The sequence below is a fragment of the Vulpes lagopus genome, chromosome 3 (genome assembly GCF_018345385.1).
Source record: "Vulpes lagopus strain Blue_001 chromosome 3, ASM1834538v1, whole genome shotgun sequence".
NCBI classification, from domain to species: Eukaryota; Metazoa; Chordata; class Mammalia; order Carnivora; family Canidae; genus Vulpes; species Vulpes lagopus.
The window spans coordinates 117679252-117702806 of NC_054826.1; the positions used below are offsets into that span (position 1 = coordinate 117679252).

General features: G+C 40.4%; 1 protein-coding gene across 1 annotated transcript in view; it reads left to right on the forward strand.

Moving 5' to 3' along the window:
• The window catches only part of PARN (poly(A)-specific ribonuclease), a 154554-nt gene that overhangs the window by 16142 nt on the left and 114857 nt on the right, over positions 1-23555 (forward strand). Inside the window, exons 10-18 of the mRNA XM_041748340.1 lie at positions 897-939; positions 2044-2124; positions 6289-6345; positions 9500-9577; positions 13381-13424; positions 14548-14590; positions 15422-15497; positions 18198-18308; positions 18628-18697. Of these exons, the coding sequence (XP_041604274.1) occupies positions 897-939; positions 2044-2124; positions 6289-6345; positions 9500-9577; positions 13381-13424; positions 14548-14590; positions 15422-15497; positions 18198-18308; positions 18628-18697 (603 nt within the window). The remainder of the gene's footprint in view (positions 1-896; positions 940-2043; positions 2125-6288; positions 6346-9499; positions 9578-13380; positions 13425-14547; positions 14591-15421; positions 15498-18197; positions 18309-18627; positions 18698-23555) is intronic.

Here is a 23555-nt window from a genome sequence, read left to right on the forward strand (position 1 = left end):
AGATTTCTGTATTTTCACTTTTTTTTTTTTTTAAGAGAGAGAGAGAGAGTATGTGCATGTGAGGGGGGTTGTGGAGCAGAGGGGCAGAGGGTGAGGGAGAAAATCTCAAGCAGACTCCGAGCTGAGCAGGGAGCCTGACTTGGGGCTTGATGTCATGACCTTGAGGTCACGACTGGAACTGAAATCGAGAGTAGGATGCTAAACTGACTGAGTCACCTAGGCACCCTATTTCTGTATTTTCCAAGTGGCTCTCTAATCCACAATTTGAACATTAGTGTTGAACAGTTGGATGTTTATATTTGACTTTGAGGTTCTTGATCTCCCATTAGAATCTGCAATGATGTGTATACTTGGAATTTACTTTGAATAAATGGGAAAGGGACCATTGTCCTTTGACTGGGCTCCTTTCCTGTTGTGTTACCCTTGCAGTGTACTCCATGTAGGTTCCAGATTCCTCTCCTTGGCTCTTGCAAATTACCATGTCAAAGTATAGCAGAGTTAACTTACCTCAGACCTCTATGAATGCCCTGTATTATCTAAAATGACCTTCAAAATTTCACCTAGGAAGTAAATGTTACTATATTTGGAAGCGAGATTTGACTGTGTGGTAATGAGCTGAATGTATTATGTGATGCATGACATGTCAGAAGATGCCTGTGTCCTAAAAAATTTAATTTGAAATCCGATGCACTCCTGACTTTTAAAAGCAGACATAGAGAAACATTTGGCAGCTGCAATATTATGGACAAGACTTACTAGAAAGTCTTCATTATAGTAGTATATATATTAATGAAAGTTAACTAAATTTCAGCCATAGAGTTGCTTTGAAAATACCTAGGGTTTTAGCTGTCATTGTCTCATCTAGTGATGTCCCGTTGTCTCTCTCTCTTCTTTAGGTATCCCAAAGGCATTCATGTTGACACTTTAGAAACTGAAAAGGTAACCCCAAGAACTATCCAGGGCCAAACACATGGAATGATATATTGACATGCTAAGAGTCAGGGTTGACTCCTGGCTGTGCTTCCTATGAACTGGGTGACCTTGGGCAAGTCATGTCACCTCTGGATCTGGAAGCCTTGTCTTCCTCATTGGTACTCTGGGGACAATGACAGTCTGTCCCTGTTTCACAGCTATTTTGTGGGTTAGTGGACATGAACATGCTTTGTTAACTTGAAAGTATGTAAATGTTAGTATACATTCTAATTGTGGTAGAAAGTTGTAGTGCTCTACATGAAAAAAGTGGCTTCTTGTTAGATGGGCGCATGAAATTAAATAATAGAATCTGCGGCATTAAGCATCAGCATTGCTATGGCATATATTCCATCGCAGAGATGCGATGATGGAACCGTAATGGCTACTGGGAGGCTGGTGGTGGGCTCCTTTAGGAAAATTTTAGAATTTCAGAATTTTGTGGATGCTCTTAAGAATTTTGTGGTTGCTCTTAAGCAGATGTCAGATGAAATAAGAGATGAAGTAAATGGAAAACTCTAGCTAGAAGATAAATCTCAAACTTTGACACAGGGTGTGGTGTGCTTAATTGATACAAAGTAGAATACATGAGAAAGAAGGGATTAGTTTTCTGAAACCTTACCAGGGAGTCCAGGATTTTTTTTCTTAGGTCATCAAAATATACAGAAATTTTATTTTATTTTATTTTATTTTATTTTATTTTATTTTATTTTATTTTTTTTAGAAATTTTATTTTAAAGCCAACTGTTTAGAAATTCACATTTACATGGAACATAACTTCTTAGTGTTCGTCATGGAAAGTGTCTTATTCTTGTAGTCTGTTGATATTTTGAACTGACCTCTGTTGGGTTGAATTATTAAACTGCAGGCAAACGTCATTCAAGCACAGAGGCAGAATTTTGGTTTGTAACACACCAGCTCAGTTTTTGGTGGCATTTCAAAATGCTTTCAGCATGTTTAGCCCATGAAAGGCTGTGTGCTGGCAAAACATATAACTCCGGATGGTAGCAGAATCTGTATTGTTTGAGATCAGATTGCTTCCTGAAAGTTGTACTTCTGCTTTATGTCTTTTAGAAGGAGCGCTACATCGTCATCAGCAAAGTAGATGAAGAAGAGCGTAAGAGGAGGGAGCAGCAGAAACTCGCTAAGGAACAGGTGACTGAGTCATTTTCACGTTCTTTGGGTGAGAAATGACAACTCGATACTGACTTAGGCCTTCTGTATGTTTGTAGGTCTTGTGTCACATTCAGCGTGATGAATAGTGTCCTACCATAGCAGTATTGAATTGGCAGAGAAACCTAGAACAGAACGGGGGTAACTTAAAGTTAAAAAAAAATTTTTTTTAGAGATTTTATTTATTTATTCATGAGACACACACACACACACACACACACACACACACACACACAGAGGCATAGACACAGGCAGAGGGAGAAGCAGGCTCCATGCGGGGAGCTGTATGTGGGACTTGATCCCAGGACTCCAGGATCACACCCTGAGCCAAAGGCAGATGCTCAACCACTGAGCCACCCAGGCATCCCCAAGGTTAAAAACTTAGACATAGCCACCAAAGTGAGTCTGACATGGTGGTTGACCAGCACCAGCCTTTGCCTGTGTGAATCAGTCTTGAAGAAAGTATCCTTGGTCATCATTCAGATTGTGTGTCACTGAACTGCACGCATCATTCAGATTGTGTGTCACTGAACTGCTAATATTGCTGTGTTTAGCTTCGGGCACAGTTGCTGGTTTTCCTAAAACAAACTGTGGAACCTGTGATTCAATAGATTACGATGACATGGTTGTATTTGCATTGTTAGAGAGCATCACTCTGGTTGCTGTCTGGAGAGTGGATTCCAGAGGAGGACCAGAGGCAGGGAGATAGAACGATTATGCTGTGGAGTAACCTAGCTATGAGATGTCAGTAGGTTGGAATAGGATAGTGAGTAGTAATTTAGGTGGAACCCGGAGATATTTAGAAGGTAGAATCAGTGGAATTTGGGATTGAGTGTGGGCACTGAAAGTGGAGGGGAGGGCAGCCCAGGTGGCTTAGTGGTTTAGCGCTGCTTTTGGCCCAGGTCATGGTCCTGGAGACCCAGGATCGAGTCCCATGTCGGGCTCCCTGCATGGAGCCTGCTTCTCCCTCTGCTTGTGTCTCTACCTCTCTCTCTCTCTCTCGTGAATAAATAAATGAAATTAAAAAAAAAAAATGTCATGCAACCTAGCCAGACTACCTTAAAAAAAAAAGAAAAAAAGTGGAGGGGAGAAAAGAAAGATACTCATGCCAAAATTTTGAGCAACTGGGTAGACTGGTGTCAGATGGGGGAGGGCCAGAGTGATACTGGTAGGGAGACACAGGCAGAGGAGACCAAGAGCTCACACATGCATAAGGCAGGGCCACAGCTGACTGATTCAGTTAGTAAAGGGACAAAAAGCTACTGTTGGATTTAGATAGTTTATTGCTTATATAGAGAAGGAAGATAAGCCAGAGGTGCCAGCTGCATTTGGTCCCACATGCCAAAAAGACAACACTGAAACCAAAGGGCCAGGAGACTACAGTGGGAGTTTTGGCTGCCCCATTACTGAGGAGCCAGTTTTAGACTGCAGCTGAGTGCTTTGCTCTGTTGTAGCTCTCTTTTGCAAAGGAGCGTGGGGCAGAAAGCCCCATGCCTCATCAGAACCTGGGAGGTAGTGAGAAGTACTCATGACTGGAGAGAGGGAGGCAGGTAGGAGATGGCCTCATAGCAGCTCCTCACAAGCCTTGGCCTCCCACCCGCTCTTCCTGGGCTGTTCCACCAACACAAAGATGGGTCGTGACTCAGGCCTTTGCCTGTGTGGCATATATGGATACATGCAAGATCACTATGGCACCATGGCAGAGCTGTCTTCCAACAGTGGAAAAGGATGTCACCCTCTGTTTTTGACTCAGTGACATTTTAGATGTCTTGGGACATCCAGTAGTGGGTGTCCTATAGACAGACTTGTCATTCTGGAGCTCAGGAGAGAAGGTGAGGTGAGAACTAGGTGTGGCTCTCATTGGTGGGGACACCGGGCCTGGGCTGGAGCACCTACCTTGCACTGAAGAATGAGAGTAAGATGGTCTGGGGTAGGTGCTTGAGGGATCTAGCATTGAAATGATAGGCAGAAGGAGAAGAATGTGCCCGGAGAGTCTTGAGACCAGCAGCCAAGCAGAATGTTCCAAGAGGGGAATGTCAGCAGAGGAGAAGAATAAAGACTGAGATGTGGCTACTGGGTTTAGCCTTGGGAGTAGTTTTTCTTTTTTTAAAATAATAATTATTAAGTGTTGCAGTAAAAGTTTAATAACAGTTTTGAGAACTAGAATTCCAATCCAGAGGACAGAGGAGAATAAGACAGAAGTCTGAGACCCAAGGGAACTGGGATATTTAGCAGGGACTCCAGCACAGTTCTCATTATTCCAGGAATTCAGATTTTCGTCCACTTGACAAGAAAGACCTCTGGTCACAAGGAAGAATGGACACTGGTATAGGAATTAGGGTCGAATTAGTTATTCACCAGTTGTAGTGTATTCACCGTATGTTCAGGCATGGTGATAGATGCAGAAGGCATAAGAACAAATTATTTTTTTGATTTATTTATTAGAGCGTGAGCAAGATAGAGCGAGCAAGCACTGCGTAGGGGAGAGGAGCAGAGGGAGAAGCAGACTCCTTACTGAGCAGGGAGTCTGACAAGGAGCTCGATCCTACTATGACCCCAAGAGCATGACCTGAGCTGAAGGCAGACCCTTGACTGACTAAGCTACTTAAGCACCCCCAGAGCAAATGATTCATGGTTTTCCTATCCAAGAGTTCATTGTCTGGGAGAAAGTCATAAAGATGTCATTAAAACATTTGCATAGGAAAATGAAGTTTTAAAAAAATATTCCAAAAAATTAAAAAAAATTAATTGTGGCAAAATACACGTAGTGTACAATATACTATCCTGTTTCTAGGTGTATAGTTCTGTAGTGTTAAGTGCTTTCATCTTGTTGGGTAGCCACCACCATCCATCTTAGGAAACTGCTACTTAGGTAATTGTTCTTGTCCTGTAAAACTGAAACTCTGTCCCCATTAAACACTAACTCCCTGTCTGCTCCCTGCCCCAGCCTGCCAAACATCATTGTACCTTCTGAGTTTGACGACTCTAGGTGCCTCATGTAAGTGGAGTCATACAACATTTGTCTTTTTGTGGCTGGTTTATTTCACTCAGCATAGTGTCCTCCAGGTTCATCCATGTTGTACCTGGTGTCAGAATTCCCTTCCTTTTTAGGCTGATCAGTAGCCCATTGTCTGTATAGACCACATTTCCTTCTTCTATCTATCATAGACAGTGGGTTGCTTCTACCTTTTGGTTCTTGTGAATAATACTGCTATGATCGTGGGTGTGCAAATTCTTTTGGAGTCCTTGCTTTTGGTTCTTTTGGGCATATACCCAGAAATGAAGTTGCTGGATCGTATGGAAGTTCTATATTTAATTTTTTGAGAAACTGCCATACTGTTTTCCATAGCGACTGTACCACTTTACATTCCCCCCAATAGGGCACAAGTGCTCCAGTTTCTCCACATCCCTGCCAACACTTATTAGCTTGAGGGTAGTTTAAAGAGATGAACAGTTTCAGAGAGAGTGAGGCCAGAGAGCAGAGAGCTGCAAAGAGCTGGCAATGAAACGAGCTCATGGGCAGAGAATTGTCGAGTAATGCAGCTATGATGCGACAGGAAGGGTTAGCAGGTGCACGCGGCTCAGCCCTGAGGATGGGGTGTCAAGATAGAGAAATTGAGCCTATTTAGGTATCATTGGGAGGAAAAGAGAGAAGAAACTGGGTGGGGCTGAGTCTCAGAGTGCTGTGCTATAAATGTCCAAAAATGCATCTGACAAGGAAAAAAGCCAGGAGTTAGGAGAGTGCTTGATTTGATCAGTCAGCTGCCAGATGGGCTTCCTCAGAATTTAATGCAGTATTGAATTTGGCCAGCAGGTGGCAGCTTTGAAAAGTTTGTGTTTCTAAGGCCACTTCCTGGACTTTGGAGATTTCAGCAAACGATATGAAATGATGGGTACATCCTAGGCATCGTTATTCTAGTAACTAATGAATAATTTGGTACTTGCTTATTCCACATTCTGAAACAGAAGAAAGGTTTGTACATATGTCATTTTAGATGCAGTAGTTTGGGATGATGGAGATAGAGCCCAGGAAACTAAAGCTAACTCAATATAATGTGAAAGTGGTTTTTGGAGCTAGGCTTTAACCTGTTCAAATAAGGAATCTGTTTATGTCAGTAGTTTTCTCGGTTTGTTTCTCTAAATCAGGAAGAACTGAATGATGCTGTGGGATTTTCTCGAGTCATTCATGCCATTGCCAATTCGGTAAGTGAACCAGGCTTTTTCTTTTTAACACAATTCATTTAAGGTGAAATGCGTGCTCATCACTGCCAATTACCCATTTGGTTGTGTGTAGAATGTTTACCTGGTATGGAGGGAAACCATGGTTACAATGTGCTCGGTGACATCATAATTGCCGATTGGATCCACGCCATTTTCTGGAAGGTTTACTTGTCCCTACAAGAAAATGGCAGTGAAACTGGAGCCTGGCTGGCTCCGCTGGTAGAACATGTGACTGCTGATCTTAGGGTAGCGAGTTCAAGCCCCACGGTGGGTGTAGAAATTACTTAAAGATAAAAAAATAAAAAAAAAAAAGCTTTTCTTGTAAAATGTCTAGGAAGATTATGCTTGATGCCCTTATATGCTCCATGAAACTAACTTTTATGATTCTCAAAACCATTTAAGAAGTAGAATAAGCAAGTAAGGAGTAATGGGAAAAATAATGGGGTATCTGACTAAGGGCGTTTTATTCCATAATTAGAAGAACCTAGAGGACAAAGATAATTGTGTTGGGTTCTTCTGCATAACTGTAATGGAATCTCCTGTGTGATGGCCTTGATAATATTTGATAAATTTTAAAAATGTATTGACCATTTGTGTAAATATGCTAGAGTATTCCATGATAGGCATGGTGGACATTTTTGCTTGTTTTCTAAGGCCCTTTGGAAAAGAAATCATCTTAGGTGCTGAGCTTTGCACCCAGGACACTTGAAGGCTGTAGAGAGCCCCTCCGTGTTCTGTGTTCCGTGGCTGTCTCACCACCAGGTGCAGGCTTGTGAGAATGGGAGTGCCTGAGGGGAGGCATGCGGCTGCCCCCGACTGGGAATAATCGGCAGTTACAGAGCCCTGTGAAAGAAGTCAGTGAGGTCATCAGAACGGTGTAGAAAGTTGGATGAGTCTGCAGAGAAACGAAACAAAGATGAGCGTCTGTTCAGAAGTGGCTAACAGGCATCCAGAGAAGCAAGGAGGAATTTCTGGTCATATTTGCTTACATCATTATCCATCCTTAGCCAGCAGACTTCAGAGAAGTGGTTAATTTGACTGAGGCCAGCCCTAAAATACAGACCCATCAGCCATCACTTGGCTTTGAGCTCCTTGTGGCCATCCCCGATGGTGGAGTCTGTTTGCTTGGTTCAGACTCTGATGCCTTCACTGGCTGTGTGCAGCTCCTTGTTGTCCGGCTCCTACAGAATAATTCCCAGCGTGTTGCTGACCGTTGGTGGTTAACGTCACAAAGCATACTATGAAGAAAGCTCCCTTTATCAGTGACCCAGACATTTAAAATTTAGGAGTAACACATCTTAAAAACAGGCTTTATAAAGCCAGGGAATACTCAACACTCTTAAATATTTATGTCCCACCACATTCTTTCTCTGCTAGTCTTACTAGTAAATCTGTATTTTCTGTAGCATTTTTTTTCTTTTTTAAGATTTATTTATTCAGAGAGAGCGCGAGAAAGGCAGAGACACAGGCAGAGAGAGAAGCAGGCTCCATGCAGGAAGCCTGATGTGGGACTTGATCCCGGATCTCCAGGATCACACCCCGGGCTGCAGGCGGCGCTAAACCACTTGCGCCACCAGGGCTGCCCTTCTGTAGCATTAAAACACTTCATTTTGTACTAATTTTACACTCATAGCAAATAGTGGAAATCGAGAGAAGAAATAGAAGAGAAATAGTAGAAAGGGAAATAGTAGAGAGTTTCTACAGATTCTTCACCTTGCTCCCCTTTTGCTGATGTCTCCTATGACTATGTGGTTATCAGAACCAGGAGATGAACACTGGTATGATACTATGACCAAACTCTAGGCCTTATTTGAACTTCATCACTTTTCCGACTGAGTTCATGGTTCTTTTCGGGACCCACATTTACTTGTTCCTTTTCCTTAGCATTCAGCAGTCTGTTACAATCTCAGTGGTTTTTTTTTTTTTCTTTTGCTTGTTTTTGTTTTTAAAGATTTTATTTATTTATCTGAGAGAGAGGGAAAGGGAGAAAGAGAGAGGGAGAGTGAGAGCAAGCAGGGGAGGACTGGGACAAGCAGACTCCACACTCAGCGCAGAGTGCAACATGGGGCTTGATCCCACAACCCTGAGATCATGACCTAAGCTGTAATCAAGAGTCAGATGCTTAACTGACTGAACCACTCAGGTGCCCCAGCCCCTCTCCTTTTTTGAACACCTCCTTATTTCCTGGGATCATAAGATATTCAGACTCAGGCTGTATTTTCCATGCCTCAGTTTTAGAATCCATGAGTTCCCCAAGGAGTCTTGGTTTCTTTTATTGAATAATGGTGTTTAGAAACCCTGATCTGGCACCAGGTACTGCTGTGGTGTTACTGACCCAAAAGGACAGTTTGTCTGTTGGATTGGGAAGATTTTGTATGTAACTGTTTATGTTATGTAATTATGTTTAGCCCAATGTTTCCAGACATATCTGAAGATGCACTGGGACATAGATCCACTGTAATGACCAGATAGATACTTTTTGTTAAAAATAGTGTCACCTGGATGGCTAAATCTAAGTTGGTGTTCCATTGTGGTAGTTTAATTTTTATCACAGTGGAGTGATTTATTGAACCCATATTGTACTTCATTTGGCAAAAAAGCAATGAATTGCATTGGAAATTTAAGAACATTCCTCGTGAATTTTGACATAGATGTGAAGGAAACAAAATTCATTCTGTTTACTAGAATTAGAGATTATTTTTACCTTTCAGTGTTGTTATGAATATGTCTTTTATATATAAATGAATTGTTTAAAGAATGCACTCATAGAATAGATATTTGGAGCCTGTTCACAAATTATTGATAGTTCAACGTACTTAGCATTTTTCACTTACTTTTAGAGCTCTTCAATAAAAATTTTTCTACTTCTGGTTCTTGAGGGTGGCAAAGTAAATAAAAAGCAGAGATCAATGAAATCAAAGTCATTGAGCTTTGACTTTGCATAATGGATTTAACACTCTGAGACTCTTAAAGAGGAATAAAGCCAGCCCTAACTTACTTATTTGAATATGGTTTTTTTAATATCAAAAAAATAAGTTCAGTACAAAATCCTCATAGACTCTGAACCATACATTTCACTCTCAAGCCCCAATATGATTTTGTGCTAAGAAGTCTTCTTCACCCTGACTTTCTTTAGGGAAAACTCGTTATTGGACACAATATGCTCTTGGATGTCATGCACACAGTTCATCAGTTTTACTGCCCACTGCCTGCGGTAAGTGACCTGTCAGTCCGGGTTAAAAATTCACGATTTCTTGACATTTGCAGTGACGTGGTTGGAACTAGAGAATATTATGCTAAGCAAAACAAGTCCATCAGAGAAAGACAAATACTATGTGATTTTACTCACGTGGAGTTTAAGACAAAAAAAAAACCCAAATGAGCAAAGGGAGGAAAAAGCAAGAGAGGGAGACAAATCAGGAAACAGACTTTTAACTCTAGAGAACACACAAATGGTTGTCAGAGGGCAGGGAGGCAGGGAGGCAGAGGGTGAAATGGGTGATGGGGATTAAGTTGTGCACTTGTGATAAGCACTGGGTGTTGTATGGAAGTGTCAAATCACTATCTTGTACTCCTGAAACTAATACAATGCTATATGTTAACTAACTGGAATTAAAAACTTAGAAGAAAAAAAAAAGAAAAAATCATAATTCCTTATTACTGAGAAAGCATTCTCTATGTGAGTGCTGTTTCTTTGTATGCAGCACATTCCCAGAGAGTCTCAGGCGCTTGGTTGTAAAATTTTGAAGAGACGTACTTACAAGTTGTTGTAAGGGATCTTCAGTCATCTGCCATTGGCAGAGCAGAGTTGAATATTTGTTTCGACTTGACGCCAGTGGTTTGCTCAGTTAGTGCCGAGCAGGGGTACCTTGGACACAGGCGTGGTCTTCTCATTTGCTAGGGCTAACATTAGCCATAGATTTGTTTCAACTTGATGCCAGTGGTTTGCTCAGTTAGTGCTGGGCAGGGGTACCTCAGCCACAGGCGTGGTCTTCTCATTGGCTGGGGCTAACATTAGCCATAGTGGGGCCATTGAAAGGGCTCTGGGTCTGCTAAACTGGATCAGGTCCTGCAAAATTTGTGATTACCTCTTGCTCAGCTGCTTCCTTTAGATTTTCTGTTAACCTTGGCGTGTTTTTGCTCTTGGAGCCAAGTTGTCTCAGTGCACCAAGATATAAGCTTTTCTGGCTCTTTGGGAAAAGAGTTTCTCTTTTGTTTCTTCCTCTTTTGCTCCCTAACTGTGCACACAGGCTCATCTTGCTTGCTTCCCATCACTCTGTCTTCCCCTTTCCTTTATTTGCTCTCTCTCTTTTCTTTTTTGGGAGGAGAGCAACAGCGAGAGAATCTTAGTCTTCATGCCCCATGTAGAGCTGATGCAGAGCTCAGTCTCATGACTGTGAGATCATGACCTGAGCCTAAATCAAGAGACAGACACTTAACCAACTGAGCCACCAGGTATCCCCTACTTCACATTTCTCATGAGACATTGTTCCATCGGGATCTTGATTACTTTCTTTGGAAAAGTCCAGTAAAGCCTTGCTGTGAATATAGTAGGTCTTTTGCTCCCCTTGTTCTATTTCCACATGACAACTGTATCACCTGCTCTGGGACTCAAAGACTCCATGGTGGTGAGTCTCAAAACAAATTTGGTAGCTGTGAATTTGTAGTGGATAAATCTCAAGAGCTGATGTTTACTTCAGATCAACTGCCTCTATTGGGCAAAGAGATCAAAAAGCATAGCAGCTCCTCATGATTTTTTTTTTTAAAGATTTTATTTATTTATTCATGAGAGACACAGAGAGGCAGAGACACAGGCAGAGGGAGAAGCAGGCTCCCTGCAGGGAGCCTGATATGGGGCTCGATCCCGGGACTCCATGATCATGACCTGCGCTGAAGGTAGACGTTCAGCCACTGAGCCTCCCAGGTGTCCCCTCTAATGATTTTTTGACCTTTAAACCAGTGAAGTGACTGGTAAGGAAAGAGGAAAGTGATTAAAATCTTAAAAAAAAAAAAAAAAAGAAAATAAATACTGCCTATATGGCTGTTTCAAACACCAGAGTCTGGCACATAGGAGACATTATATATTGATTTAACAAATGAGTATCTTCTGACTGTACCAGTTTTATAATCTTCTCATATATGGATCTATTCATACCACTGACCCTGCTCAAAATTCTGAACCTGATCCCACATGCACTGCTTTTCTATACAGCTGCTGGTTTTTAGCCCGGCATATCAAGCTTTATGCAATCTGGCCCAACAGCCCTGTGTCTGCTAGTCCCTTATTATTCTCCTTATTCCCAGCCAGACTGGGTCATTTGTTCCTGGGAACCGCATTGTGTTTTTGCCTGTGGTTTTGGCATACAATTTCCTCCGCTTTGATTTTTCTCCGGCTTTTCTCAACATTTGCTGTGTACAACTTTATCTCTTACCAATATCCAGCAAATGCCTCTTCCATGAAGTCTTCCCTGCCTGCTGCCTTGCCCAAGGGGTGATCTTTCCTTTCCCTCTCTCTGAACTCTCACTGAACTGTGGAGCTCTTGTGCATGTGGCTTTTCTTAACTGCTGTCCCTTTCTTCTAGGCAATTAGCTCCCTGGACAAGGAGTGTAACCTTTTTATTGCCTATGTCTATAAATTCCTAGCATAGCACATTGTACCTAAGCACTTGGTAAATGTTACCTTGAATGGGACTACCGTAGTTCTGAATCCAGTTCTAGTGGAATCCTACTAGAGCTTGAGGTCTGTTGGCAGAGTAGGATGTGGGTTAGGAGACATGGCTTCATCTCTTGCTTTATTACTTAAAGCTACCTGAATAAGTAATTGAACTTTGTGTTCTGTCATTGTCAGGAGAAAACGGTTTTCTTTCACCTAGTTTTGGAAGAAGTGTTGAGAGCAAGTGAGAAAACATCTTGAAAATGGTAGAACTCTTTACATGCACTGGTACCAAATTTTGTGCTTAAAAATATGCTAAAGAATCTGTATTTGGGAGCTGCCTTTTAGGGAAGAGTCTCTTCTGAAGAATCTTCTTGATCATTCACCATGACCTGTTAGAGAGAGGGGTCTACCTTATAGCCCTGGAAGTAGCCCTAATTCTATTTTTTTTTCTTGCTTTGTGAGGCTTTGTGATAATATTGAGAGGTGACAATTGTCATTATTGCATTTCTCTTTGACCTCGGCACTGAAACCACTTGTTCATGTGTTGTCCGTTAATTTAACGATAGCTCTTGAAAAAGCTGGTAAATATTCCAAACTAGCTAAACACAGTCTGTATTTACAGGCTCAGAAAGCTAATTGGAAATGGCAGTATGCTACGAAGCATGAATAACGCTGAAGAGAAGTGTAGTTACAAAGGGTCAGGAGTATGACTACTCAGTCTGGCGTGACAATTATGTATGTAAATGAGTTCATTCAAAATTAGATCCATCTCATTTTGGCTTTAGACTCCCTGATGAAAATAAACTGGGAAATGAATTGTCTAATTTAGGCACTTGCTACTGGTGCTTTAGCAATTTTATGAGTAGTTAAAGCATGCATCGTGCATATTGGAAAGTCTGTGTTTTAATGGGCATTTTAACTAACATTTTAAAGATATTTTCAGTAAAGGTATAACCTAGTTTACAGTATGTCCATTTCCTATATAAGCCATTTTATTTAAATAACTCTGCTAGCCTCACTATTATGATGGATTCATTTGGTAGAGCTATTACTGAAAGCTTTCTACATGTAATAGAAACTTTTTCCCCTCCTGCTTTAGCCGTAAAATGCTCAGGTTTGTCCCTTTTGGTTATGCAAAAGTTTTATGTTGGATTGTTATGATTCCCAGTCATGAGGGAATTGTGATGATTTTTAGAAAGTAATTATTAACTAGAAATGGATCTGGCAGTTAAGCTTAAAGGGCTCATGTGAGGTATCACAGTTTGAGAAAAGAGCTATGGAGCTTGACTATTTATGTATGTTTTCAATATTGTGAGTGTAATAGTGAAATCGTAGCAAGTCATTGTCATCTTTTTTTTTAGGACTTAAATGAGTTTAAGGAGATGACAGCATGTGTTTTCCCCAGGTAAGCTTTCTTTGAGGATTTGTTGTCCTTCATTCAAAATAGTTCTCATACTGTACAAGATACAAATAGGTAATAAATATCCAAAATAGTAATGATCCGATTGTGATTACAATCCAGTTGATAATAACTGGTTAATGGTTTAAGGGGTCTAACTGTGACCGATTGCTTTTGTAATTGATGATTGGTTTGATTGCATTAGAAACCAGAATTTGAACAGGGAGTGAAAGTTGGCAGCACCCCTCTTTTCTCTCACCCCATACCCTGCTGTCGGAAGAATTGGCAAAATCTTCAAGAGTTGACTCTTGTCTCTCTTGTACGTTGGACGTGCCTTGTCCCAGTCAAGCGACCAGTTGAGAATGTTCTGTAGTCAGTCCAGAACTGTTTGGCTAGAGATTTTTCCCCCCTCATCTCTAAGTTGCTGCCTTGACCTGAGAGTGTCTTCCACAGTTAATGTCACAGGGTAGTTCTGATATGTCACATGTCACATGTCTGCTAGATCATGTGTCCGCCACGTGGAGCCTCTAGAGCAAGAGTCTTTGTTTGAGGACCTGTCTGAAGATGAACAGGTGTGGTGGTAGAGCCGTTGCTCTTACATCTGGGCTAATTCTGCCCTGTTATCTATTACTCTTCACATTTATGTCAAAAGAAAGAGGGTTCTCACACTAGTGTCTGTCTCTCTGCATGTCTTTTTTCATTATTCCAATCTCTGACACCGAATTCTAAGAAATAACAATGGTATGAAACCACCAAATATAGATTTTAACCACCAAGAGTTTATTTTGTGCCAGTCTGCGTGGTTTAGTACTTGGTAATGGCCTGGCAGGTACTAGACCTACAGTGGTATTTAAACCATGTAAAAACTTACAAAGATCTCTGCCGTCTTCTTGGAATCAATATAACCCACACCCTCTCAGGGTACAAGCAGTTCTAGAGCTTGTGCCCTCCCTGACAGCCTCTTGATGAAGAAGGGCTGAGAGGACTGAGCCCCAGTGTAATGTAAGAGAGGTGCTTAATTCTCTTGTTGGCTTTTAGGACAGGAGACTGGCTCTTGGTTTGAGTAAAATATATTTTGGGCATTGATGTGCATTTTGTTTACCTTCTTAAAAATTCTTTTGTTTTTTAGACTCTTGGATACAAAATTGATGGCCAGCACACAACCTTTTAAGGTATTTTTAAAACTTGAGCTACCACTGATAAACTTATGTTTGGAACTGTTTTGAATTGATACAAGGAGCTTGAATCAATTACCACCTAGAATTCTGGTCTAGTTTAATTGTTATTTTCAAGTACATCCAAAAAGGAAAATAATTAGAAAAAGACTAAAAACAAATATACCAAATGTGAATAGTGGTTGTCTTGGATATTGGAATTATTTTTTTCCTCTCCTATATTCTTTTTGAATGTAAACATTTTTAGTATTAAAATATATAATGTATTTTTGGGGGAGTAGAGTGGGACGCTTTGCTGACTCAGTAGAACATGTGACTCTTGACTTGACCTCAGGGTCGTGAGTTTAGGCTCCATGTTGGGCATAGAGCTTACTAAAAAAAAGTGTGTGTGGGTGTGTGTAAAATGCATTTCTGAATAGGTTACGCATGGACATACTTCGTAATTTTCTTGATTTTATATATTTTGGTTATATTTTCTAATCAGAAAAATTCAGGTTAAAGTAAAATTGTTTGTTATTTTGTGAAGTGACTTTACATAACTGAATGAAATTAATGCCTGAACAGTATAGCTCACTGGCCTAAGTTCTGTAGGTATTTAAACACATCTCCAAAAACCTTTTATATGGTGATACTTGCAGCATGGTGAACCTGACACTGCTGTCTCTCACATTGAAGAAACCATGACTCCCAAGTTTCTTTAAAGAACACGAGGGGGCAGTACTAGATATACTTTTTTTTTATTTTTTTGGCCCTGACATTTGATGAATCTCTACTGTATGTTGTACTGAGCTGATTAAAGCTCATAATTCTCTGCTTTCTGGTTTGCAGGATATCATTAACAACACATCCCTTGCAGAATTGGAAAAGCGGTTAAAAGAGACGCCTTTCAACCCTCCTAAAGTTGGTAAGAAAATAAAGTGATCCTGTTAAGTGCCTGAAGTCCTTGTGATCATATGTATCATAGGAGGAAGGTGAAACTGCTTGATACCATCATGCACATTTACAGATTTTGGCTGAGTTAACTTGCTTATGCCCTGTGTTGAATTACTGCTCTCTGAATAAAGATGGTCTTATAGTCCTAGGTCTATTTTATGCCAATAGATTTGGGTAGCCTGTTCATTGAGAAGTTTAGCAGGTAAAGCTTCAGAGCTTTTATTTCCTAATGCTTGGAATTCTCCCAAAACTTGATGTGTCTTTCTTTTTTCTAGGGTGCATTGTTTAAGCACAAAGAGTTGGTGATTCATTGCCAGGGGTCAAATGAAAATATGCTTTTTGTCCAGAAAAGCCCAAGAACTGAGTTTACAGATGAGGAAGAAGAGTGTCCACCCCTGACTCCCATCAGAGGTGGCCAACAGCAGCAAGGAAAACCAGGGGGGAGGAATAGTTCTCGAGGCAGAGATGTGGTGCCATGTCTAGTCATGGCCGCTACCCAGGTGTTTGGTGAATCTGGCACATGTCACTTCCTTGGTTCCTGTACACCTCATTTAGTTGCTGACACTGTAATTAGCATTCCATTAGCTGTAGCCTGCAAACTTCTGAAGACATTGATAATTGGACTAATGGTTCAGAAATTGACAATGGAAGGTACTAAAGCAGCCAAGATTACAGCTATTTGCTTCCCTTTCTGGGTAATAGTCCAAAAAAGGAATTAAGAAAAGGAGTGAGGTTGAGGGAAGAAAGCCTAGACCAAATTTCTGTAACAGTATGATGGAAATAATTGATTTTGGAAATATATGTTTCAGCTGGTGGTAGAGTAGAGGGTATTATTTACCTGGCTATCATGTTAAAAGACTTTTTTAAAACTTAAAGTCTAATATTTAATATGGAGGTTAAAAGATTCTTGCTTAAACAGCCTTATATTGACATAAGAACAGTTGCAGTCTTTTCATTGTTCATTTCCCTTCATGCTTTTGGTTCTGTTATAATGTTTTTGGAATTCATTTCCAGAATGGCTCTAGGAACTATTTATGAGTTACAGGTTTTTTTTTTTTTTTTTTAAGATTTATTTATATATTTTAGAGAGAGAGAGAGAGCACAAGCAAAAGGCAGAGGGAGAGAAAGAGAGAATCTCAGACTCTGCGCTGAGCATAGAACAAGAGGTGGGACTCAATCCCACAACCCTGAGATCAATGACCTGAGCCAAAATCAAGGTACCCCTATAAGTTAAAGTTCTATCCCATTCTTTCCCTATAATATTCTGGTACCTGGCAGAGAATTTACTCTAAACCAGGTCACTCTTCCCAGACATTGTCTTCAGCAAGTGTATGTGTCAGTGTGACATAAGAATCATGTTGTAAGGGACACCTGGGTGGCTTAGTGGTTGAGTGTCTGCCTTTGGTTTATTTATTTGTTTGTTTGTTTGTTTGTTTATTTATTTTTGCCTTTGGTTTAGGTTGTGATCCCGGGGTCTTGGGATCAAGTCTCTCGTCAGGCTCCCTGCAGTGAGCCTATTTCTCCCTCTGCCTATGTCTGCCTTTCTCTCTGTGTCTCATGATTAAGTAAATAAAATCTTAAAAAAAAAAATCATGTTATAAAATGGTCTCTCGGGGATCCCCGGGTGGCACAGCGGTTTGGCGCCTGCCTTTGGCCCAGGGCGCGATCCTGAAGACCTGGGATGAAATCCCACATCGGGCTCCCGGTGCATGGAGCCTGCTTCTCCCTCTGCCTATGTCTCTGCCTCTCTCTTTCTCTCTCTGTGACTATCATAAATAAATAAAAATTAAAAAAAAAATAAAATAAAATGGTCTCTCCTACAAAGTGTCCCCATGTTCCAGGGGCAGCACCAAAGCAAGTTCTGATCTTTTACTGGAGTTAGTTGTGCCGTCATCTTTAGATCCTTAAGCTTGAAAACATAGCAGAGGGCAGTGTTGAATTGACCTGCCAATATTGATTAGAGTCTTTTGCCATTTCGGAGGGTTACCTGAGGTATTGATGGATAATAGTAACTGAGCATTTGCCATGTACCTGGCACCATGGGAGAGCTTTACTGGCGTTAGCTCATTTGATCCTCATGAACGAGGGAAGTTTGGTTTTCACCTCCATTCTGCTAAAGTGGAGGCTCAGAGTGGAAGTGACTTTCCCAATATCACATAGCAGTTAAATGGTGGAACATAGATTCAAACTTAGACAGTGGGATGCACAAATCCATGCTGTTATGAGTCATGACTGAAATACTTGTTATGTCCCAATGTTCCTTCTCAAGGAAGAAGTTCCTTGAGACTTCCAAGAGCAGTTGGAAGAGGGATCATCTTCATAGAGCAAGTTGTGCATGATTGTAAATAGCATCCATCAGAGTGCAGTGAGGAAGCCTCTAACTGGGCCTTGGATGATGTCACTTGAGCCATTTCTCTAGTCTAGACCCAAGCCCTCATTTTCTTTTTTTTTTTTTTTTTTTTTTTCAAGCCCTCATTTTCAGTGACCATTTTATCTCACATTGCAAGGTCTTATGTGGAAAGAATTAAGAAGTAGATAGCCTTTTCCTGCTCATCTAGGATATTTCTATCCTAGACAGCATATTCCAATGCAATTTGGATTGGTAGGGCACACTGCCCATCTTTATGATTTGTGATATCCTTGGGAAAACTTTTTTCTTTTTTCTCTTTAGAAAGTGCAGAAGGATTTCCAAGTTATGACACAGCTACTGAACAGCTCCACGAGGCAGGCTATGATGCTTATATCACAGGGCTGTGCTTCATCTCAATGGCGAACTACCTAGGTACTCCCTATACCTGTTTCTGGCAAACACATCGTAATCTGGGGGGTGTGTATGGGGGCGGATCTTGCCTGTCTACCATTTCCCTGGGGCCCACTCACCCAGGAAGAAATGGGAGGCTTGGAGGTCAGAGTTGGGGGAAATAGGGGTGGAGAGTGCATAAGGAGGACCCATCGACACTTACCTGGTGTGGTTCTTGCCCACTAGGAGGAGTGCCCCTTATCCTGATGAACTGTGCTATTGATTTACATAGATTGTTGTCTGAACTTTTAGGCTTTGTCTCCTTGGCTGTACATAATACTCTGCTTCTTTTCTTCATTAGGTTCTTTTCTTAGTCCTCCAAAAATTCATGTGTCGGCTAGATCAAAACTCATCGAACCTTTTTTTAACAAGTAAGTAACCAGGGTTCCAGTGCCCACGTTCTCTCACTGTTAAAGAGCCCAGTATCTGGGATGTCAGGTAGGGATGATTAGAAACTGTAGTGCATTTTTAGATAAAGTATTTCTCATCTCTAGTGACTCAGATGTTTTTCGAAAACAGAAATTGACCTTCTGGGAAATAATTTATTGTATCTATTGGCTTAAAAAAAAAAGAAAGAAAAGAAAAGAAAACACTGCCAAAGGCAGTGCATCTCTTCCAAGACAAAGAACTGGTGGTTTTGGCATTTAAATTACCTGCAAGGGAGACTCTGGTTGGGGGGGAGGGGTAAAGGTGGGGTGTGTGTGTGTGTGTGTGTGTACACGTAGTTGGACCTAACACTGCTAACGTGTTACACATGAGGTTATTATTTATACTTGCATTATTATCTCATTAAATAGTATTCTTTGTAAGAAGATGTTGACTCCACAAATGGCTTTTAAGATAGTCTATGGGGAAGTTTTGATTGTCGTTTTATCCCAAGCTTTCATGTGAATGGACCCAATGAAGTAAAAGCTTGCTTATGTACTCATTGTTGTAAGAAGTCTGTATGATTTAGGGAGATGTCTAAGTTCAGAGCATTTTCAAAGACTCTCAAGATGATTACTTCAAAGTGTGGTTTGTGCTTTCTTGGCACAGTTGAGATTAAAGTTATGGATGTGATCCTCAAGCTGGCCACAGTTGGGCTCTGTGCCAGAGCCCTAAAACCTTCTTTACCCGAGCTCTCTTAACAGGATTGGTTCTAGGAGATTCTGGGGGTGCCAGACAGTACAAGGCAGCCCACATGGGTCATTATTGCTGGGAGAAAGAACTGTTTCAGTGCTGAGTTGGTTACATCATTTCCTTACATTATATGCAGCACTTTACAATTTTATCAGTTCTTTACTGGGTAAGAATACCGTCTCCTTCACATGTCTATGTAAATACTGGTATCACAGTGCTTGTACTTAGGTAACATGCTGCAGAGACAGATGTTAATTCCAAACATCTGGATTCCTACAGGTTTGGAATTTGTGTAGTCTGAGCAAGTTTTATCACCCTCTAACTTCTTATTTTTTAAATCTTTGTTCTTTTCTGTGGAAGTTCAGAGGTAAATGTATTTGACTTTCAAAACATCTTTCAGAGAGGAACAGGAAACAGTGTAGTATATATTGAAAATTAAGTTGAGTTTTTTTATTAAGTTTTTAATTTTAATTCCAGTAAAGTTAACATACAGCATCATATAAGTTTCAGGTGTGTACAATATAGGAATTCAACACTTCTGTACACTAGTATGCATAAGTGTACAAAGTTGAAATTTTTTTTTTGCATGGAAAATTAATTCTATAAACTAACAGTTGAATATTTGGTGTCTGTCCATTTCCTTATGTGCAAAACAAGATTTTCTTAGCTCTTCGCTTTTGAGGGCAGTGTTTATCTTTGTAAATCTTTGGAAGGGCAGCTTATGTCATAGACAGTGGAATGTGCAGGTGACCCTAAATATCATTCAGACCATGGCCATTCCTTGCATTTTTATGTGCAGGATGTTAAGTTTATTGTTTAACAGTATTTTTCAACTGGAACATGTTTACTCATTTTTAAATATTTAATTAAAAAAATTTTTTTTAAACTAGGTTCCACAGCCAATGTGGGGCTTGAACTCACAACCTGAGATAGAGTCACATGCTCTTCCAACTGAGCTATCCAGGCACCTCTCTTTTTTAAATATTTAAGACAACAAATGTGCGTCTCCACTAAAATCAACTCCTTATAAAATCAGGTGATGAACACAAATTGGGTTCGATAATAGGCTGCATCTAGTTTATCAGCAACCTGTGTGACCAATATGAAGAGCAATCAAAATTAGCTTTAAGAAGCTTAACAAAGATTTTATATATTAATAGATGAGTTTATTATTGCTAATAATGTTCAAGACTATTGCTCAAAAGAACTGAGTAAAACTACTTGCCTCCCATAGAAGTTAGAAAGGTTGCAGGAGATGTTAAACCCATAGTTTCATTTAAAGTATTTTTTAAAGATTTTATTTATTTGGGAGAGAGAGAGCAAGCAAATGAGCACAAGGAGGGTGAGGAGAGAGGGAGAGGCAGACTCCTCTGCTGAGCAGGAAGTCTTACAAGGGGCTTGATCCCAGGACCTCGGGATCACAACTTGAGCCAAAGGCAGACGCTTAACCGTCGAACCACCCAGGTGCCCCTTCAATTGAGAATGTTCATTCTTTTTTCTTTTCCCTAGAAATATACCGAAAGTAGTTGAGGATCGAAGAATCCTCCAGTGATATGGCACTGAAAATTCTTGATTTTTCGTTCCATTTTCTCTTCCATCTATAAAGGAAGAATATTTTCTTCATCTTTGTAGGAAAAAAGTCCAGCAGAATTTGAAATGCAAAATAAGAACTATTTTTATTCTATATTGGAATAGATTGGTCAAGTACAGTCCCTTTTTTTTTTGAAAAATAATTGATATGCAACATTGTATTAGTTTCAGGGGTATAACATAATGATTTGCTATACACACACACACACACACACACACAGAACGAAATGTGGTCTTCCCTTCTCAGCCCATTTAGAAAGTGGGAAAAGGACTTGCTCTTTTTGACATTTTTCTGTGCTAATACCTCATTCTTTCTTCCATGAAGGTTTGTTTTATGACATTAACTTTGATTTTGTCTTTTTTTTTTTGGTCCAAGATTACCCTTATAGAGAAACATTCAAAAAGGGCCATCAACATGATCTCAAGTGGTTGATTTAAGAGAAATCTGTAAATTTCTCTGAGAGTTTGTTTGGCACCAGGCTTTTCTCAGTATGAGCTTAACCAAATATGCATAGTCCTAACATAAATTTGGGTGGAAATCAAACTGCCTACATATGCAAATAACTTTTTGTTCCTCTCTCACCAGGTTTATGTTTAGAAAGTAAACCTTGAGGGGGGAATAAACTCCACTTATTTCTGCATTGTTCTGAATTAGTATTTGGCTGCATTAGTTATGCCTTTTTGGGAAGTTTTATTGAGAGCTATTGAGAAATCCCTGAGATAGCTGGCATTTGAGTGATCTGCAAAGACCGAATGTAGTCTGAGGTGCTTTCTGAGCCATATTTGTCTAGAAGAATGTCCTGTGAGGATTTTGCGTGCTGCCATTTTGTCTCTTTTATAGCCTGGGTGTCTCCTACATTTCTCCTACCTTTGCTGTAATCAGAAGAGAAATGAAGTCATAAGGGGGCTGAGCGATGGGAATCCAGATCAGACCACTGCTGATGACTGGCAGTGTGGAATGTGCCCTTTGTTTATACTGTAGGCTCTCTGGGAAGGAAGTGATTTACCTTCTCTTATAACCTTGGTCAATTTTGATCAATGTTTGGAAAACCAGACAGAGAAGATCCTTTGGTCAAATCCTTTTAGGCTGGAAAGAGCTAAAAATACTCAGCTTTTTTTCTTTCTTTCTTTTTTTTTTTTTTTGGAACCACAGAAAAGTACATAATCAGACTCTTGCCTTATGTTTTATTAATAGTCATCTGTGTCGGCAAGACGCGTTGAACTCTTCCTAGATAACCTTTTCTGAAGGTTTTTGGGAAGGTTATTTTTTATTTACCTCATTTCTTAGAAAGAGGAAGGAAATGAGCAAGTCTCTCATTTTGGTTAATCTCCGTAAATAAGAGAATTAAACAGGAAGAATTGCCTGCAGTTTGCCTTAGAGGATGGCCATCTTGTTCTTGGCACAAGTTTCCTGTATAGGAGCAAGATTCTTGTAGAAATCTAGGCCTTCCTGGGATGGACATTGCTGGGGTTTTCTCTATGCTGGAGGTGAGGAGACAAGCCATGAGGAGTGTGATACACTCTTGGACAAATTGTTTCCTCCAAAAGATGGAGATAAAACTATTTGCCTCCCATAGAAGTTAGAGAGGTTGCAAGAGATGTTGATTGCCCGGTATTTATTATTTCCCTTTCTTGAAATATAAGAGAATTTAGCATGCTGGGGTATTCAAAAAGTAGATGTGGTAGTGGAATTTGTTTTGTGTTTCTAGTTTCATGATAAAAAAGAAAATTTGTTACCATGTGGATATAAAATTGGAGCAAATGTAAATTGTTCACTTTTGCTTGTACCCAACTCTTAATGTTTACTTACGAGAAATCAGGTGCTGATGAAGTGTGTCAGATTGGTACACAGTGGAACAAGTTTGCCTTGCTTTGGAGCATTTGTAAAAGTTCAGACAAATACAGTAGTTTACGGAAGGTTGTGTAGGTCTATGTAACCGTGATTGGCATAGAGGAGGAGGGATCATTATGATACCTGAAATACAGCACCCATGTTTTTTCTCTTTCCCTCCATGGAAAGCCATTACATTCTGGTGGCAAGTTGTTTTCCCTTATTATAATAAAGATATGTGCATTATATTTGACATTGTAGAGATTTTTGAGCTGAAGGATTATAGGAAAACAAAATACCTCCTGTCTTCCTGGCCCTTGCACTGATAATGGGGAGAGCAAAGCTCATTTGCTTCGTTGACTAGCAACCGCCATTCATGCTGAGCAGTGTGGAGTGCCAGCTCACCCGTGAGTTGTCCATGGGCCCATGGGCATAGAAGTGCAAACCCTGCTTGTCTCTTTTCTTTTTCCTGTCCTGCTGGTCCCTCCCTTATACAGAAGGTGCTGGAATAACAGGAGGATGAGGCAGATCGGTTCTGATTCACAGTGTTTTTAGCATCCTGGGTGATGGGTCAAATTTGTTACTGACTGTTCAGATTGGGTATAAAGTCCACTGTTGTGATATATTGGTTTTCCCCACCGTGAGACTTCTGACATCCCACCATAAGCAAGAGTCACAGCACAGTTTGT